The 21,523-nt window shown below is 41.2% G+C and overlaps 1 protein-coding gene across 6 annotated transcripts in view; it reads right to left on the bottom strand.

Annotated features, from left to right (window-relative positions):
* Positions 1 to 1,963: 1,963 nt before the first annotated feature.
* The window catches only part of LOC113143587 (vacuole membrane protein 1-like), a 50,108-nt gene continuing 30,548 nt past the window's right edge, over positions 1,964 to 21,523 (bottom strand). The window contains exons 2-6 of one of the 6 annotated variants that reach the window (XR_003297046.1): positions 20,244 to 20,305; positions 9,195 to 9,250; positions 7,072 to 7,254; positions 3,071 to 5,982; positions 1,964 to 2,577 (exon numbers count right to left, since the gene is read on the bottom strand). Coding sequence is in view for 4 of the 6 variants with exons in the window: in XM_026329348.2 (XP_026185133.1) it covers positions 5,745 to 5,982; positions 20,244 to 20,305 (300 nt within the window). In the remaining 2 variants the exon portion in view is untranslated. Of the gene's footprint in view, positions 2,578 to 3,070; positions 5,983 to 6,121; positions 6,799 to 7,071; positions 7,255 to 9,194; positions 9,251 to 20,243; positions 20,306 to 21,523 lie in introns of those variants that run through there. The other 5 variants (XM_026329352.2, XM_026329349.2, XM_026329348.2 and 2 more) reach the window with 5 other exon arrangements.

Consider the following 21,523-nt stretch of genomic DNA (forward strand, 5'->3'; position numbering starts at 1 on the left):
TATTTTACTGTTTACTCACTTAACTTTTAAACACTTAATATATGTGTTGTTTATTATATATGAAAAGTTATTAAAATGATTTAGCTCTACAGTTTTAAATGACCTAAAATAATCACTTTTGCTTTCTTGCCTTTCTTTGCCTTGTATAAGAAGATAAAATATATTTAAAAAAAAAATACAAAAATGTTTTAAGCCTCAAAAAAATAAAATAAAATAAATATGCAAAACTTCAGGAATCATGTTTGCTTATTCTTGCTTATTGCAAAAAAATGTATGAATCCACAGATATTTTTCATCTTAGATGTTCATCAATCTTATACATCACAAAAAAAACTCTTTTCAGTCTTTTCTCAACATACGTGTACCAGAGGCTTCAAGGTTCCTGTCACACTTGTGTGAGCTGCATTTTGAAATGCCTTCCAAATTACCACTAAATGCTGCTTTTACTCCATGTCTCAGATTTAAGGACAGAGACACTTTCATTAGAGAACATGAATGTAGGTTTTTCTAGTGTCTCTTCAAATCAGGAGTCTAATATTTCAGTATGAGAGACCATTTAGGACGAATGATTTAATCTGGAGCTAATAAAACAAAATTTTGAAGCACAGCTTCACTTCAGCTACATAAGTTTGATGGTGTGTAGAGTGTTCTGCAACTATAACAGTGTTTAGTCCTAGGTGACATATTCAAGGAATCACAGCTTTCCTTTGGTATACATCTTCCTTTTTCCCGTTCGGTCTGCCTGCTCACTGTGGTCTGGTATGATCCTCTGACTGCTACTTACAAAAACAAAGGACCTTAATGTGATATTGAATGAAAAAGAGAAGGAAAAAATCCACATGGTCAGCATAATCTAATGAGACTGAGTGTGAAAGGAACTAAGTGGAGAAACCGAATGCAGAGTGAGTTTGTGGGTGGGTGGGTTTTTGTTGGTGGATGAAGTCAGTGATATCTCAGCATCCCTCTGTGGTTTACTTTCTGACAGGGAGGGGAAAAAAGCTGGTGAGGGTGAGAGACAGTGAGGGTGGTGTGTGTGAGTGTGGGGGGTGGGGTGGGGGGTGGGGGGAGTGAGTGGGTGGGTGACAGTCACTGTGCCAGAAATGAAACCAGCACCGCCAGCTTCAACTCTAGTATGTGCACAGCATATGGAGAGATCAGAGAGAAAGAAAGGAAGAACAAAAGCAGTGTCATTATTTGAATATCAGTCCCCCAGCATGTTTGGACAGGCAGGATTTGCATGTTGGGTTTCAGTCAGAGCCCTGGGGCAGGGTGGGGGCAAGTGGGCTGGGTGGAAATAGTCATCTTCATGGTGCTGTGGGTGTGGCCGCTCTGAGAACAGGACTTCTCTCAACAGGGGTCTATCAGTACAGGTCACACATCTGACCTCATGCAGGACACCAGATCAGACTGTGTACACACTGACACCAATGTCAGAATCGTTCTTTTTTCACTTCATAACCACAGAGAAGTGATCTCAAATCAAAATACTTTGAAATACCACCGCCCCGTTTCATAGAATGTGCGATACGTGAATTTTACAGTTTCATGTATTTTTTTTTTTTTTTTGCAAATATCTTTAAAAAAAACAAAAACAAAATTTAAATAACTTTAGAATTAATGTTGTAGCATGTTACCCAAATTTAGATCATAGTCAACATTTGTATAAGAAGCTTCTTTTAAATGGTAGAATAAACACAGAGCATAAGTGCAGCTATAATTCATTACTAATAGCAGACTTAACAGGGAATCTGAAATGGAGCTGATGTCAGTATGGAGGGAGCAAATCAGTAATGTGATAACTTTTTGGATGTGAAACACTAGACAGGGAAGTCAGAGTTGTGATGGTCTCTGTATCCTTCTTGTCCCTCCTTCTCAGCTGACATGTGAGATTCTTTTGAGGCCTGCGGGTCAACGTCGGTCCAGTGTGGTCAAGACTTATCACATAATGAAGAGAACACCAATCCTCTTTTTGTAACCAGACTTTATTCATAGTAAAAGCAGAAAAAAACTGTTACAGACATCTTTTAAACAAGCAATACAGGCACTTGCACATAGAAATATAAAGAGAATTTCTAGAGAAACATACACACACACACACACACATTCAGACACGCATGCCAAAGGGGGGCTCCCTTATGGGACAGGACATCCTGAAACTGCCAAAAAAAAAAAAAAACAGTCTCTAAGCCAGCGAGCCATTCCTGTGTTATGCACTGATTTTACATTTATGATTGGGAAAAGCTGTTAATCCTTTGCTCTATTCTAGAAAAAAACAACAACAACAAAAAAAAAAAACAATCTAAAATAAAAGCAAGGTTGGTCAAGCAATGATTTTCAGGCTTGTCTAATCACCCATTTGCTGCTCTTAGATAAATAGCCCCTCAGGAGAGTTGTTCCAAATAAAATGCAGCCTCCTACAAAAAAGTGCATGTTGAGCAACAGAAGAAAGTTCTGGGTAAAGAGAAGAGGGAAGTGTGAAAGGGAAGGGGAGAGCTGGGTGAGCACTGTGTGCACCATACCTAAGGCTGGATGTCACAATGTCATGTGTTGCAATAAGGTGTGTGCTGTCTGGATTCTCTGGAAATTCAAGAGGACAGAGTAAATTCACACACACAGATATAGAGAAGTAGACTACACTACTGCCATCACTACATCTGCATTTGCAAACATGTGAAAACACAGTTCCCCACATAAAAACCCTCCCAGACGTCAGCATGGAGGAAATAAACAATAGAGCCACGTTTCCAGTATTTCACAAGCGGTTGGGATAAAGGGAAGTGACATCGCAGCACGCACACCTCTAAATGGGAACTGATGCTAACTGAGACAATGACAACAGAAGGAAGACAAAAAAAAACCAAAAAAAAAAAAAAACAGTATGTTGATCAGATGAAAGAGCCCGAAATGTCAGACAGCCTACAGACTGTTGTCGCCTTGCAATCTTAACAGCCAACACCAGTCTGATAAGCTATCTGACAGGCCGAGAGAGTGACGGACATGCCTAAGACGTACGCATGTACAGAAACAACAACAATGAAATAATAAAGAAAAGAGTCCTAATCCTACTTACCATGACAGGAGAAAAGAGGAGATGTGACTGTTCTGAGGAGAGCTGGTGCAGAGCTCAGGGTTAAACCCGCTGAACAGTACCCCTCTGTTTTGAATCTACTCGAGTGATTCGTCTCCTGGCTCCGTGACTAGGGCAGTGCAACGAGTTCATTCCCAGGTTCAGCTGAGGTAACGGCACAGACGCTTTTCACTGTGTGCTTCAGGGATTTTTTTCCCTCCCCGCTTGTGCCTGCTCTAGCGCCCACTGCGCTCAGTCCAGCGTAGCACAGCAGCGGTACAGAGAGGGGGAAGAAAATAGCACATTTTACTGGCAATTATGGAAAAAAGAGAAGGTACTGCCTATGTCGAGAGCCAGCTGACGTTATCCAAAAAGCCAAAGAATGAACACCGACTGTATGAAGCGCAGAGTTTTGTTTTAGGAGCTGCTCCTGTAATATTAAACATGAGCTTTGTGTTCTCATCTGAGGTAAAGAAAAAAAAGCTCAGTGGACGTGTGAAGACAAAGAGAAACACTTACCATGACACAGTCACTAAGTTAAAGTGAACAGAGCTGTGTTCTACTAATACTAAGACTTCTTGGCAGATTGCTCGTCTACACACAATCCAGAAAAAAATAAGAGAGCAACAAATGTGGCAGCCATGCAAACGCAACCTACTATCTCTGTCTCACACACAGCCACGCCACACACAGTCTGATTCAATATATGGCTGCATCTGGTAAAGTAGCCCCGGGCTGACTCATGTGCGCTCTTCCTGGAAGCAGAACAATGAGGGCAAACAAAGGGACCAGCAGGGTGATTCACTGGTAATTTATCATTTTTTCATCCAAAAACATGAGCTTTTACTGCACACACAAAAGAAGTGGTCATCTGAAGCACCACGGACAGTCTGAAACATTCATTAACATCTCCTCTACAACTGACTTACTGCTTTACAATATGTAAAATGAGAGTGATCCCATGAGATGGCACAGCTATTTACAGTTCATTTAGTAATCCAACCACAACCAACACTGCACAGCAGCTACTACTAGAGGATATCTAAGAAAGAAATTAGCAGATAAATATATTGCTGAACAAATACATTTCTGCTGGTTTTACATCTTCAAAACGCTCAATTGGAGCTTATTCAAAGAAAACGAATTCAAGTGGCTCTATGGAGGTATAAAACTTTGAAGGTTCTTCTAGTGGAACAAATAGTGCAGTTTAAGACTTCACTGAGGAGAATTATTGCCAGCAGCTTCTTCTCATGTGCTCAGGAGCTGCTAAAAGCACCAACTGGGACGGTTTAACAACACAACAGCTTGCAAACAGTCACACGCAATCCCAAGAAGCACCTACCTTACAGAGAACAATCGCGAAAATCACTACCAAATGCAAAGCCTTAAAGAGCAAGTAAATGGAAGTCCAAGCTCAACATCTACATGTTGCTACAATAACAAGAGAAACCAGATGGAAGTTAATATTTTGCTTCAGATAATAGTGGGGTATTGGCCAGGAGGGAGAGCAGCAATGAGGAATGGAGTGATGGGACCTTCTGCAGTTGATCGCTAGCTGGCCTTCACTTCATCTTGCCCCCCCCCCCCCCGAGTACTTCTCCTGCTGCTTGCGCTTGGCTTAGCTCTGGGCCATGGAGTTGACAATGGAGCAGACAAAGAAGCATACCATGATGACCACAACCTTCTCAAAGAGCCACGACAGCCAGTTCTCCTCCTGCCAGGAACCACAGAGAGAACAGAGAGAGGAGAAGAGCTCGGTTAGTAAGCTGAGGCCCTCCTCCCCACCCCCCAGTCCCACACCCTGCTCTCCCCTCCTGATGCTGTAGGCTAGGTGGGGATCGAGCTCCATGTGTAGGACAGATAGAGATCAGGGGTAATAAAACACGCGGCAGCCCCCACCATCCTCCCTCCTAACGCCCCCACTGACCCCAGCCTACAGCCTGCCTCCACCAAGTTAAATTGCCTCGCTTCTCTAACTGCAGGAGGCTCAAGTTACAAGAAAAAAGGAACATTGTTCTAGAAATGCCTTAATCTGTCCTTGTGCAACTCAAAGTCTATCCTTTTTTCTCCTCCCTACAAGTAAGCACATAAAAAAGGAAAAATAGTTTTCAATGAAACACTTGGAGCAAGAGAGAGAGAAAGAGAGAGTAAGGAACAGAGGAGGGAAAAGCAATGAAAGAGAAGGAGGCTGCAAAGCTACAACTGGTTCTTTTTGTTCGAGACATGATGGGGGGGGTGATAGATTGTCACTGGGGGTGAGGGGGCTGTCCCAGTCTACAGTCAGTGCTGGGTTCAGGCGGGGCACCGAGCGCAAGTGTGTGCGACACATAGGGGAGTGACCACACTCACACACACATTCCCAATTGGTAAGATGGAGCATGAGTCAGCACGCCCCACGCTACAGTAGTACAGTTCAATACAGCGAGTGGAGCCAGACCCCACACTGGCCCCTGTCCTCCCTCCCCTCCTGCCTGCCCAGTGCAGCGCTGATCCACTCATGTCATTCTGCTCCTAAACAAGCCCCTGTGCTCTACTCTATCAGCACAGGCTGGAGTCAGATCTGCAAAGCACTATTTCTCCCATAAAAATTAAATCGGGTCAAAAGAAGTGAAACTGATTAACACTGAATTAAAAGCAAATGGTACAGGTAAAGAACTGAAAACAAAATGAATTGTGCTCAAGAGAAAAAACAGGGTAGGGATCTGAAGGGAGGGAGGAAAGAGGCAAAAGTAGAGGGGCCGCATTCTTTTCTTGGTGTGCACACATGAATGAATAGAGGATGGGAGCTGGGGGCTGAGGACCCTGTACTTACAGTTGGGATCCCCTCTCCGGTGTGATGGTGCAGCTTGGCCTTCTGGGCCTCCAAGTACTTGCTGAAGGGCTTCTGCAGTGCCGCACCCAGCAGTGGAACAGCTCTGCCTCCACCAACATGGGGGGTGGGGGGTGAGGAAAAGGAGGGAAAGAGGGAGGGAAGGAAGAAGGGGGGGGGGGCATGGAGGCAGAACAGAGGGGGGGGGGGGGGGGCACAAATCACGTCACATCATTGTTACTCACCAGCCCAAGGGCAGCAACAAAGGGAGGCATGCCGTCCTATCTCCTGTACTGTGTCGGTCTCCCCTGCTTCCTCTCTCCGAGAGAAAGACGGAGAGAGCAACGAGTTCGGTCTCTCCACTGCTCATCCCCTCACACATAAACACACACACACAGAAAAAAAAAGTACAGGCTGTACCAAGGCTACAGAAAAATAGTGCTGCCAAAAAAAGAAAAAAAACAAACAAACAAAAAAATTAAAAAAGAAAAATTAAATGAAAAAAAAGAGAAATAAAGTTGGCCGGTCCTCATTCGGCAGCTGCCGCAGCAGTAGTCACCCACATTCTCTCGCTCTGCTCTTCTCTCCCTTCCTCTCGCACACACAAACTCTGCTTCCTCTCCCTCTCACACACACACATCAGTGAACTCGTTCAACTCCCCTGCAGTGCCTCCTCTGCCGCTGCAGCGAGGAGAAATGAATGACTTCTCAGAACTCTCACATTTATCACAAGCGGTTCCTGCAAGAACTGGTTTCAGCCAATTAATGAGGAAGTGAGTCGTACCCGAGCTGTGTCATCACTGGCTGAGACCTGTGGGGGATGGCCCACAGGGGGAGGGTGCTTCTGTAAGACGGCCCATATTAGGAAACCCTTTACAAGATTTAGCCACCAACTAGGCCTACAAGCACACTACTGACCCCCCCCCCCCCCCCTTCCCCATCCACCCACCCTACCTCCCTCTCACACACACACACACATCACACATACACACACACACGCACACACAAGCTCCCTCAAAGAAAAAAGAAGCGAGAGACTGCAGAGAAAGCCCTAGAATACCGAATCAGTGGCCCATCCCTGGGCTGGAGTTAGTGATTAATGATTAAAGAAATACTAAAGTGTCTTTTGTGATGATAGACAGTCAATTACATCCCATCAGCTATTGTTTCAAAGCATTCCTTATGTTCCACTTACACGTCTTTGTTCATGTTGGGAAGGCATCATCAAAGCTCAGACGCACATCAAAGATTTTGAGGCAGGTTTGCGTGGGCAGTCATGTCACATACGGTTGAGTTTATAGCTGATAACTTTCTCTGAAGGAAGCCAGTCATTTCCGTCCCTTCCCACCTCCATACACACATTTTCATGTACACACATCTACGTTATCGTGAGAAAAAAAACAGATTGTGTTAAATGATTGCGTTTGCAATAAGGAAGCGTTTTACTAATGATTAACTTTGTACCAGGTAATAGACATCCTTCACATGAATGGGTATACAGCAGACAGAATATAAAATGGTTAGGACCCATGGTATGAAAAAATCAAGGTAGGACTTTTTTTCTTTTTGGAGGGAAACAAAGCCTCTCCTATTCCCATCCCCCTCTCTACAAAATTCCTAACATCTTCACCCACAGAAACTTAGCAAACTAATTTGAAAACATATCACTTTATGAAGTTCCAAATATGGGTTTTCACAAGAACAAGAAAGTTCAGAAAACAGCAGAGAATTAGACTAGTTTAGCAGTTTAAAGTAAACAGACAAGAACAAAGAGTGAGAGAAGCTGTTTTCAGAAATGGCGGGCAAATCATCTCCTACACGATGAGCAATACTGAGTCATGAGCCTGAGCAAATCCACAAAGAAGCTCAAAGCTAGCAGTCTAAAACATGTTTTAATGCCTCAGAGGCAGGACTGGCTCTCGGTCTTTCCACTGAAAATCTGGTGTTTTGTGCTTTCTGGGAATATATTTTCACTTTCTGCAGAGCGTGTTGTGATACTGCTGGATTTGAAAATTTCCACTGTAAGTGTGTTTATAATTTACCCGTGAGTACCTGTGCTGAACATCTTTCTGTGTGTGTAAAAACAGTTACTCTGAGATAAAGGTAACTTTCTCAAGGCTGGAATTAAATGTGAAATTTGTTTAACATATGCATGTGTTGAATATATGTAATAAACAGTGTTATCTTGTACACACTGTTGTACAAGTTGAGTAAAAATCTGGAAATGTGAAAGACTTTTCTGGGTCCTTTTTGAGTCAAGCTGGTGAGGAAGGGAACAGCTAGAAGCAGACATTTATAACAGCCATAAGATGTAATTGGGCAAACAATAAGCCTGAACTATTTACTCTGCAGCTACTGAACAAACTTTGACAACTGGTTTGTTAAAATCCAGTGGAAGAAAACTCCTCACTGGTTTCTGGAAACACTGTGGCCTTGAAAAACAGAAATAAATGTAAATAAATAATAAATATTTTCAGCATTTTTTAAAGCACAAAGTCAGAGTACCACAATCTAAAATTCATTGCCAAATTTCTGCATTAACTATAAAGGCTCATTTATGGCAAAAACTGATCATGCCTCAAATTAGTGTGAGCATAATTTGGTAAAAACCACAAAATTTGTCCCATAGAACAGCATGCCTGTTAGTTCTACTAATTTATTAATTAAATGCAGAAAATGTAGAACTACTGATAATGAAAATAAAACTCGTTGTTTCATGTATCTAATTTTATTTACTTAGTGTAAACATATGTAACATAAATGTGCCTAAAATAACATTCAGTTAGTTTTTTGACTTTTCGTCTTTTCATTTTGTTGGAGGAGATGGGAGGAATGATGTTTCTGTGAATTAATGCTCTATAATAACAAGAAATTCTTCAAAATAAATGATATGACACTCTTCAGTTTTGTGGGTTTGTATTCAAAAATATGTGCACATTATAAGCAAAGTATAAAAAAACAGCTAATCCGATCTATAAAATGTGAGAGAAAATATATGGTGTAGTTAAAAAGGATAACAATAACAATAATGAAAAGTATTAAAATGTAGGTGGTTGTACAACCATAAAACCCTGCATGTGTGAATCCTATCAAACTTTATAACTGTTTTCCAGTTGATTAAATTAGTTCCAGAAGTTGTGCAAAAAGTATAAGGAGCTTCACTTACTTGGGTTATAAAAATTAATTCCTCTCTGTATATATGTAACTAATTATCCACACTGTAAGAAATGTTTTATATAACTGCATGTAAACATAAGCCGTGTGGATGATGATTAATTTAACAACAAACACAGATGTAAGATGTAGACTTCTACTTACTAAGGGCAAATGACTGCAGCTCCATCAAATGATTTCGTCTCAGAGACAATCAATATCTGAAAAATTAATGAAATGTAGCAATCAAAAGTAAATATCTTAAAATAAATGCATTTTTAAAATGTAATGGACAATAGAAGATAAGGGGTTTTACATTAAATGAAGAAAGTGTATTTAAAGAAAATAAACCTGGAAAAACATAACGTACTATATGTGACATGTGGGAAGAGGAGCTGTGCAGCTGATTTTAGGATTTTTTTTTAAACAGGTAGAAAACTGTTTGGGTCTTTTTGGATACATGCATTCAAATAAAACAGTGAACAGACACAAAGTTGACATGTATCATCCATACACTCTCTCGTTGTTAAAGGAATAAAGCTTTATCTGAGAATAGACTTTGAGTGCCACAAAACAGCTTGATCAATATTTCTGAACATGAACAGACCTCGTCCAGCAACAATCAGGAAAAACCCCAGCACCACCACTCTTCTACAGCGCCATCAAACCGGTCACTTTTTCCATTTTTCCAAATCATTCTCAGTGCTGTCTCACAGTACATTTGGGCAACATAAACACATGAACAAGACCAATGTGTTTGACAATTTGTATCAGTGTAACACACACACCATACACACACAAAATATATTTGATTTGATTGGATATTTGATTGTTGTTTTTTTTTTACACAAAAATAATTATTAATATTATACACAAAATAATATTTTAAATTAAAGTTAGCAGGAAGATCCTAATTTTGCAGCATAAACTGGCTCATCACCTCTTTCTGATAAACAATAAATTATAAAATATACCCTGTGAGCTAACCTTCACACGTACAGGTGACAGTTGTTAATAAGACCATCACCTGTTGTAACCTCATTTGTATCATAAAGAAAAGTGAGCAAGTGCTTCATATCGAGGTCATGAAGAATTATAAACAAATATGTAGCCATTCCCTCCTTGAATACAGAAATATACTGGTCTTGCAATATAACTTTCATCTCTAATAAGACTACTACAACCAGTGTTTGAAACTGCCCTGTCTGCCCATTAAACAGGAAAAGGGGCTAACTTGAACAATCAGAAACAACCAGAAAAGAAATGAGGAGATAAACTGGCAAAACAAGGCGATACGGAGGGAAAACCCCACATCTCAGCTTACTGCAGCCTGATTATTGCTGTGAGGAGTTAATTTGTGAGCGCCTTCTTTTTAATGAACTATCATTTCCTGCTGCTGCTCACGGAGTGTGGAGCGTGTTTAGACGTCCTGTTTTGAAAAAACTGAATTCCAGAGGCCATGAGTCAGGGCTGACCTCTGACCTGTCTGCCCCCACTGATGGCTACCACCTCCATTGGCACATACACATTCATAAAATTCACAGTTTTTTATTCTTTATGCTGATGAAATCACAAAAGGCCCACACACACACACACACACACACACACACACACACACACACACACACACACGCACACACACGCCCTGACGTTCAGGCAGGGGATGATAGAGAACAAGGGGTCACGTGACAGCCAAACCCCTGGCCAGGTCCAACTAGTTACGACATCATCACAACTGGCTTAGGCAATCACTAGTGTTACCCAATGCTCTACAGGGCCACAGTGCACACCTAACATAACAGCAAAGACACCAAGACATGCACACACACTGTGGTTAGGCAGCACTTTAACCCGAGGTACTGAAACTCTGACCTCTACACAATCTTCGTGCAACACTGAACTCTTCTCTTTTGGCTTGATATTTTCCTACTGCTCCTATTTGATTTTATTAGAAATTGGAATAGTGAAATAATGGAATTGCGGGAGGAGAAATGTTTCCTTTAATTGTAAGGAAAATTTTGATTCACGTGCAACATTTGTAAGGTAATATCTGTGTGTGTGTGTGTTTGCCTGTGTCTGTTACTCCTCCAGTTCGACCAAGCTTTTTCCCAATGACTTCACCACTAAAGCATGGAGCCCACTCCTGGATGGAGATCCCCCTGCCCAGGGTGTTTATCACATCCCTGCTCCACAGCCATCTGTGTCAGCCAGCACACACACACACACATAAACAAGCTCGGACACATGCTATCCTCTTGAGTGCCCGCAGTGCTGCCAGGAAATCAGGGGCACCAATTATAGCAGTCTATTATTCCTCTCACTTCCCAGACAGCCACATAAAACGGCCCACCAACCCCTGCACCCCCCAGGTTCAGTTCAGCATGTCCACACAAACCCTCTTGGTCTGGGTGTGGAGGTGTGTGGAGTTGCTGGGTCACTGGGTAACCAGGCCTGGACCCTTCCAGTGGTGAGAGAGGACTGTTGACTCAGTCAGACGTGAGGAGAGGCACATCCAGACAACTCATACTGCTACTTGTAGAGCAGCAACAACAGGCAGGCTGGAAATAGACCAGGGGAGAGTGTGGGGCATTATGGGTTATTCAGAGTGTCTCCATTCATCCTGTGATGTCATGTATGGTGGAATAGCTACTGTATGGGATCTATGGCAACATTGTTTTCTATGGGACAATGTCTAGCCCTCATTTCAAATGAACACCAAATGACCCATTGAAAACCACACCTAGTGTATCTCTATATAAAATTATATTTTATTAGTCCCAAATGGGAAACTTTGCAGCAAGTCAGAAAAACCAAAAAAAATGAAACACACAAGAGGGGTTAAATGAACATATTACGACATGTTAATAAATATGAAGGGCAGAAACACACCAAAGAAACGAGGTCAAGGGGTGGAAAATTAATGGCACGTGGAATAAATGAGAATATGAGATGCTTTGAAGCTCAACTGTCTCATAAACACGATATATGTCACTAATCCAACACAGCAGGTTATCCAGTGAGCACAAAAGGGTATGTGTGAGGCGTCTTAAATATACAGTACAGTCTGTGTGGTTCATATACACTGTGACATGCTGCTCAGACAACCACATAGGTTACTATGTACCTGACAAAAGCCACAACATGCTATATATCTTCCGTTCTACTTCAGCTGCTGTATAAATGAATGCTTTACAAAACAGCAAGGAGGAATTCAAAACAAATACAGCCAGCATATCTGTTAAATCTGCTTTTCTCACACAGTGTATCCAGGACAGAAGCAAAAAATAGTAAAATTGCCAAAAGTGATTATAGTGATTTGAGTTTCTTTCCAGCTGCTGGTACATATAGGCCAGCATGAGAGTTTACATTCTGTATAGGCTGTGGTTAGAGGCCAGCAAATGCAAACAAGTGAAAGTTCCTGTTGTTTCAGTATTTCTCAGTGTGCTGGAACAAAACTGAAAAAATGTAGAAAAAGTGCAATCTAGTGAAAAAACTAAACACTACATTACTTCCCACTAAAGTAGTTACATTGTGCGAATGTGATTTAAAATACCATAATAGCCTAGTAATAAATTGTGTTCAAAGTGGTGAATCTTTGAGGTTTGACAAAATAAAGTAGGGAGATGATTTATGTGTCTGGGATAAAACAAATAAAACACAGTCTCCTCATAATAAAGATTCATGATTGCTCTTGTTCTCGGGCTGAAGGCTTACTGGGATTATTTGTAAATGGACATTACTGAGCATATTTCTCGTAGGAATGATCATAAGCAACACTCTTTATCTCACCTCCCTCATTATAACTGGTCTCTGTTGTGAATTGGTCTGATGGGGGACAATATGTGTGTTTTGACTGAGGTTTGGTGGAGGCAGGGCAGCGAGGGAGAGGGCCCGGCTGCTCGGCCAACCTCTGACTCAGATACAGGGATGATACAGACACACATACTCATGACAACTGGCACACAGTCCAGTGTTCATAGGATTTACAAAACAGAACAATTTAGTGGATGATGCTAATTAAGAGCTTGAGGTCACGTTGTGTTCCACTGATAAATGAGTTGGTATAAAAACGAATCAATGGTGTACTGTTTTCTAAAACACACACGTCGTTCCCATTCTGATGAATAATTTCAGATCCTTGGCCCGAGCATGTGTAGGAATGATGTGATGAGCAAATGGCATGTACGGTGTGGCACAGTGTGTGAGACTGAGGACCAAAATAAATGAATCAGCAATGAATAAAGGAGGAAGTCCAATGCGATACACAATGTACCCTACAGGCACAAAATATGACACCAGACCTAGAACATGCATCTAACCTCTCCCTTTCTTTGTGTCTTTCTCGCTCTCACACAAACACACACACACACACACACACACACACACACACACATTTGCCCATCAAAGCTACAGTTACATTCAGACCTTTGTGCTATTAACCACAAATACAGACCTGCAGTACACGATCTGAACAGTAAGTCTTCTTGAGCGATTGAATATTATTCTAAATGGCTGTGGTAAGACCTTTTGGCTCAGACTCAAATCTCTCTCTGACTGTTACTGCTTCTGTATTTCTGTTAGAGCTCGGGGGCTGGGGCAATCAGAATGGAAGTGGGCTAGATGAGAAAATGGACACCCCGCTGAGCCTCACATTAAATTTAATGACACTGTATAAAAAGAGAGTTGGCTGCGACCTGCCACGCCATCCCTTACTCCTACTGTCTTGCCCTGTTCGCCTCTGATCCCATCACCCTAAGTGAGGCATCTGACTGCTTCTGGGCCGGAGAAGTGTGGAAGTACTGATCAATGCCATCTTTGTCAGGGCGCGTCTCAGGTGACCAGAGCACCCGGTGACTAATAGGATCAAAAACACTCCCTTCCTGCATATTGGGTTAACGGGAAGACATTGCTTATGTGGCTCAAAGATGGCTTTTTATAGCAGCTGTTATGTGACCACAGTGCAAATGGTTAAAGAAATACATTTGCATTAGTTTACTAAGAAAAACTTAGACCACTACTTTAGCAAATAAGCTCTAGCAGAGACTGCAGTTTATTCCATATGTGAAGTATATTTATTATACTCAAAGATGCTCAGTGATGAAGGAAATTCTTTGCTTCAAACTGGTGGAATTTGCTTCACATGAACTTATGTGGTAATATACATTAAAAAAATCCCTCCCTGCTAGGTAAGTTTCAACTCTAAGAAGACCATGCTACAGTCACCTTCAGCCCAGACAACCCCACGTTTACTATAAAACCACACAAACCTAGTTTCTATATGAGCCAGGGAGCGGTGTTCAAGATAAAATTCAGTGGAAACAAAACAGTAACAGACTTTTCTCTAATAACCTCAGCATTTCAGTACTTTTACATGCACAGAAATAACTGCACTACTATGAATACCAAGAATAGTTTGATTTGCATGGTTCTCAGCAATTTCACATCCCCACTACCTCAGGATTAACTTTAGTCAATGTACCCAAGAACCTTTGGTTTAGCTGGAAGTATGAACATAAGAAGAAAATAGACTAAATGAATTAAATCAATCTTTGTTACAGGAAATTAGATTTTTGACACAAAAGCTTTGACACTGTCTCAATCAGCCAGCACCCCCCCCCCCCATGCACAGTAATCAGGTCAAACAGTGTAAATGCAGAAAGCAAGTAAAGTAAGTCTGAGAACAAACTGTGTTAAATATATGATTAAGGTATAACATGGTATTGTTCTCATTATAATCGCACCATTACAACTGCTGATTGTGGTCTGGAAAGTTCCAGTATGATCCAGTCAGCATCTCACAACCCCCGGCTGTCCTGCCCTGACCTGTGACTCTCTCTTGGCCTCCCTCTGACCTCCCTGCTGTGATTCTCTAATGCCAACAGCCTTGTGTGGCAGGAACAACCATCTGCAGGCCCATTGTGGTGTTAATGGACTCCCACCTTAGGGATGGACTTGCATGGAAATGGGTGCATTCTCATGGAGACATGCAAAGTTCCCCCCCCATGGCCTCAGCACATCAGTTTCTACTGGATAACCTTTTCAAGCCTCAGCTCTTCCTCTCTGCATCTCAACAGTTTTCTCCATCAGAGCCTGGCAGTGGTAGGCTTTGCCTTGACACACTTGTTTGAAGGATTTGTTAAACGTTCAAACATTTAGCACTTGCTATTCACAAGCACCATCTGCTGATGTTAACCAAGCCTCCTAATGTTTAGTATCAAAAATTCTTGATGTGCAATAAGATGGAAAGGGAAAAGTAATCTCATTTTATGTATAGATCAGTCAGACAAATTGTCTATAAATGATGTGGAGCTTCTTTGCTGCCTCTGGGGCTGGACAGCTTGCCAACATAAAAGGAAAAAGAATAAAGATGCAGCAGACAAGACTCTGAACACTGAAGCAAATCTTCCACAGAATGACTTCAACCTAAGAAAATCCAGTGGCCAAGTCAGATCCCAGACCTTCACCCAACAGAAATACAGTGAAATGACCTCAGAGAGTCATTCACAGCAGAAATACTGTGAATATGTCTGATCCGAAGCAGCTCTGTGAGGAAGAATGGTCCAAAAACCCCTCCTGAATGTTGTGCACATTAAATCCACAGCTACAGAAAGTTAGACATTACTGCTGCCAAAGTAGGTTCAAGCAGTTATTAAATACAAGAACTCATACATCTCACACCAGCACTGTTAATGTTTAATAGATGTGTTCAATAAAAACATAAAAGATTATAAATGTTTGGAGCACAACGTGTTTGTCTATACCTGTCACTTAAAGGAAGATCAGATCGCATTTTATGTTTGATTAATGTAGAAAACCAGGGAACTCTGAGACACTCACATATTTTTCTTTCTGCTGGAATACAGCATATACTGAAGTGCTTTAACAGTTATTGACTTCCCTTACACATTCAATTCAAGAACATTTAAGGGAAGAATATCAGGCTGTTGTGTTTTAAGGCAGGACAGTGATCACAAAGAAGTGTTTTAGGATTTTCCTGAGTGACAAGCATTCAGTAAGAGATCCAATGAATAAAAGTATACCGACAAATTTCAGTGGTTAAAAAGTAGAGTTATTAAAATAGTCAGTACATTAATTTTCTTTCAAATGAGTGAGATGGCCAAATACTTCTTCTAAATACTTCTTGACATATAATGGTTTCAGATCTGGATCAAAGCCTCGCACGGTGCCAGTTTTCTGAATTTTCTCCTTACTTAGTGACTGTACATGCACGGCTAGTCTTCTAGAGGAGACAGCTGTACATTAGTCACAGGATGTAAGAAACCTAACAAGTCTAATCAGACACACAGCTCTATTCAACCTAGTTATCAGTTCTTGTTATCAGCCCAAAAGGCATCTGAGGAGGATTTTTATTGTGACTTTTGTGGCAGTTCAAAGAAAAACTAACTTAATTGTTATACTACTAGTGCAGACACAAGGATTTCATTTTAAAGGTTTTTCATGGCAGGAAAAAAAAAAAGAGTGCAACCTTTGAGCCATAGATGCTGTATGAAAATCTGTTTCCACAATACACATGAAGAAGTAGTACATCAGATTTGAAATGTCTGACATACTCTTCTTTGTCCCAAACAGACAGTAATTAGAAAAACAGTCAAAAAAGGAAGAATGCCTCACTGAACTGTCAAAGGACAGGACTTATTTTTCCACTGAAGGTTTTTTTTTCTCATCTACTTCTTACAAGGAACACTATAAATGTATAATGGAACTTTTAAGTCGCTTATGTTCAGCTTCTTTTAAAAGAGTCCTTTGCATCTTCTCTACATTTTATTTCCAGCTAACTCTGTAGTCGGTCATTTTTGTTACCAGAGGTGATGAAAATAACTGTTGACAGTTTTAGTGCCTTGTGAGGTTTAAGCCTCCTATCCAAACCTCTCCTGTTAGACTGGATTTCATTTTTCCATTTGTCATTCATAAAAAAATGAATTTGCTAATTTAAACTACTGATGAATGGAGAAATCTGTTAAAAATATTCCTAAAAAATGTGCATAAGATAAGATTTTGAAAATCCAATCATTTACAAAATAACGGAGTTAGTACTAATGTGACATTATCGTAAAGCGCTGCTTCGACTGCCATAAATGTTTTGCTACAGTGTTGCAATATTTTCTTAATGAAACTTCAGAAGAATTTGTGGACACACCCTGTTGAGTAAATAAGAACGTTATCCATCATCATGATTACAGAAATATTTACCAAATAAAACATTAACCATGCTGCTCTTCTGTCGTGTACTGAGGAGTTGACTTGTTAACAGTCACATTACAGCATCGAGCCAGTAGCCAGTGTTTGGGTATTTCAATCTCTGATCTCAGTAGCTTTCCATCATCACACCTAAGTTAGGAAATACATGCGCTATTCAAATATGCAGTGCTTGGAAAAAGAGGCACCCCACACACACACACACACACACACACACACACACACACACACACACACACACACACACACACAAACACACACACACACACACAATTACCATATTTTTTGTTCTTATCACCAGAAGTATGTGTTTTTGCTATAAATGAAACTCAAGTTCTGGCCATTTGTAAAACATTAAAGGTCACACTACAACGCACAGTACAGGGGATTCACCAGGTAAAATGACTCGTGTTGAGTTTTGAACAAATATCATATTTTGGACAAGCTCCGTGAAAAGGTTTCTGTGTTATCAGGAAGCTAATAAATTATTTAAATAATAATTATCTTCTTTAATGAATGACAATAACTTGATATCAAACATTTAAAAACTACATGTTCACAATGATTCAGTGTTTTGTGAAATTCCAGTATATGATAATCTGAAATGTCACAGTCTTCAGTACAGTGCTGTAAGGCATTACACTCATTATACACTCATTACAGTCACTGCCTGTCTTCTGTGTGTGTGCCAACCTCCTCACCTGACAGGCAGAGAGCAGGAAATAAATTGTTCAGTATTGTATTATGTCATGCAAGACTGAAACCACCATGGCCAAAGTCCAACGGTCGCTTCAGTCACCCACAAAGACAAATACAAGTCAAGTTTACAGAGACTGAATCTAGAGGCAGGCAAACAAAAACAAAGTCTAAATATTGAAATATTACAATTCCACAATAAAGACACAATGTGTATCTTTATTTAATCATCACATAAAAACGTTTATTTCAGCAAAAACTGCTGAGAAGGACAGCAACTGCTGCGCATGCTTAAAACATTTCACATGGGATAATCAAAGACAGTGCAGATGTTATTACAAAAGCACAGACTGAAAAACAAATCAGTCATCAGTGTAAAACCTTTCAAAAACAATTTTCAGAAACATTTTTCCAGGCACTGCTTAAAATCCTTCTTTTGGGAATCAAAACAACACCAACACCAAGAATTTAACTGACAAACAGTTTCTGTAAATTCAAATGCAATTTAAAATGAAGTAAAACCGCTTTCACAAAGGCCAGGCTCATTGATTTACTTTAAATATGTGGGCTAAATATGTGGGTTAAATATCAAGGAAGTGAACTTTTGGACAAATGTTCAACTTTGTGTGTGTGTGTCCACAAGTGTGCATGGACACAGTGGGTGGGGCAATTGCAGTTTACTGCATTTCAGTGGGTGTAAAGGAGTCAACTTATTTTCAAACACCTGTATAGTTGACGCTTTGGTCTGTCTGTGCCTAAAGGGTTCAAACTGAAAGGCTGTCGCTCATTCATAAGGTGGTGTGTGACTGAGAGTGAAAGTGGCACAAAAAAAAATTCATAGGTGAAGCTGGAAAGGCCTCAGCGAGGAAGGAAGCTGACAGTTGACAAGCTGAAATGAGGGAAACTTCCTCTCAAGAAGGAGCGGGAAGTGAGTCAGACTGAAACCTGTCAATAACCAATGATCTATCACGTTGAGTCTGCAGCTCAATGAACAGTGACTGTCTGAGAGGCCAGGTCTTTCATAACCCAACACACACACACACGGATGCACAGAGTACCTAAAAGCTTTGACAATTTCTTGTAAAGCTTGTGCCACCAAAGCAGCACTGATCACACTTCAGTTGGAACATGTTGTACGAGAGGATTCATGTGCTGCCTGTAAACATTCGTGTGCAAAGGAAAGAGGAACAGCAGGTTTTTTTAAAAAGCTATCTCTGACTGAAGTCTGTCACAGAATTTATTTTAGAAATAAATGCAGCAAAAGACAACATGGCAAGGAAGAGAGCTGATGCAATTTCATTGCCTGATTTCAGTAAGTGTGTGTAGAGTGCGTGAGTGTGGTTATCTGTGTGTGTGTGTGTGTGTGTGTGTGTGCGCGCGCGTGTAATAAATGGCACTCCCACCAGCAGGTGTGCTGTGGGCAGTTTCCAGCTGCAGCCTCTGGCATCTCTACAAGGACACCCATCATGGCACCCATCAGCACCCACACCCAGCACCAAGGCTGTTTCAGCTTCTATTACATCTAACCCTTATTCTTATTTTCAAAAGCCCTGAGGCCGTATGTTTGTGTGTATGTGTGACTGCTAGCTTTTACTGCTATAACATTTTCAAACCACTCATGTTAGCCTCATGATAAAACCAGTCTGTCAATCCTACAAAATAACTTCATGTTGTTGATATATTCAACACATCATCTACAATACACTGGTGCTGCTTCCAACTGGGCCTCTAAAAATACTGACACCAATGAATTTAGTTTTTTGGGGGTGACCCTCAGAAGCAGCCCTCTCTTTTTGGCTGGTACTCTCTGTGAAATGAGATCTTAGGTAATGACCAACTACGAAAACTGTGCATCAGTGCATGAGAGTTAAAGCAGCGAGGAGGTTCCTGTGATAGGCAAGAGTTCATTCTGTCCTGTGAAGCAGCCAGAACATGTTCATGCCTATAGTCATCCAGTGGAAAAATCCAAGCCATTAATCACCTTGTATTACAGCAGAGTGAGGAGCCAAACCAGCAACAAAATGTGACAAAAACTCTGTTTCAAAGTCTACACAAAGTATTTCAAACAGGACAAAGCAACAAGTCATCTTCCAAATGCACCATGTTGAGTTCAAAGCCACCCCTGACTCTGTGTAACCTTCATCAGAGTCAGGCAGAGGATGAGGAGGATGCCCCACAACCACCCCTTAACCGTCAAATTCTGCATTAACTCTTTCATGTGTCATAGCTGCACACCCTACAGGGTACTGTTGGTGAGCAAACACACACACACACACACACACATACACACTGGTTACTCACCCGATGAGGGACACCATCTGCTCCACTGTGCGCCTGCTGAGGACGACGATCACAAACAGTTTCTGTATGACAAAGAAACAAGAGAAAGAGCGAGTCAGTCACTGAACCGTGAGGTCACTGCTGGGATGCAGAACAAGGCAGTAAATGCATCATAGTTTGATCAGTAATTCCTTAACTCCCCCTCACAGACACTTACACACACCCTGCATTATGGCCTAACCCATACTTTGCTCCACTAAGGTGGTTTTGTCTAAAAGCAGCCATAAAGATGCCTTGTTGTCATGGAGGGCAAGATATAAAAGGCCTGGGCCCTATGACACACCACCAGCACAGAACACCAGGTCAGCATATCACACTAGCTGTCATCAGAAGTGTGTCTGTACGTCTAAGGGGTGGAAGGATTAAAGGAGATTGCTTTGAGGTTGCTTTCACAGGGGCTCTGGAGGCCGGCTCTCTGGTCTGATTCCTGCTTAGTCACTGGGCCAGAAGGGCGAGAGAGGCGACTGGCAGCCATTCTGTCTCATATCAACCCTGTGTCCTCCTTTAGGGGAGCAGACCTTGCACCCACTAAATGACCAGATGTTTCAAGGTCCTCGACTTGCCCTCTGTGTTGTTGTAGGGTGCTGCATTGTTATAAACAAACGTGTTTGACCGCTGAAAATGTGGTTTGATCCGGTAACATCTAGGTTGCCTTCAACATACCATTAGAAAGGCTTAACCCAACAGAGCTTTTGGCGGATCCGTCATTACAAACTCATGTTGTGCCGAAAAGGATTGTTGAAACCCACAGAACCTTATTTTAAATTCTAGTCCAGATCCCAAGGTTTCCAAAGATACTAAATATAAAGTGCCGAATTACAGGGAAAAGTATATAAAATGATACATGAGACATCTAGAATTTTCCATTTTGTGTAATGATGGAGCCATAAAAATGTCATCTTGGATCTGAATATTTCACTCAATATAAATGTGTAGCTTCAATTAGGCGCTGGGAGCACATACAGAATATGCTGCATATACAGTAGTGTGAAATAGTGATACCTAACCTGGGCTGCAAGTGGTCAAAGATCTCATGATATTTGCAGTTATACTGAGCCCCAGTCATTGTGAGAATATTTTGGGATTATCTGCAAAAAGCTAAATAGTACTGATGAAATGAAGTGAAACACTAGCTTCCAACACACAGGTCAGTCCAAACACCTTCAGATGGACCTTGATTACTGTAGATACTGAGAATGGTGATTTATTATTGAGGTTTTCAAGTCGGATTTGTAGGACTT

This window comes from Mastacembelus armatus, chromosome 14, assembly GCF_900324485.2.
Source record: "Mastacembelus armatus chromosome 14, fMasArm1.2, whole genome shotgun sequence".
NCBI classification, from domain to species: Eukaryota; Metazoa; Chordata; class Actinopteri; order Synbranchiformes; family Mastacembelidae; genus Mastacembelus; species Mastacembelus armatus.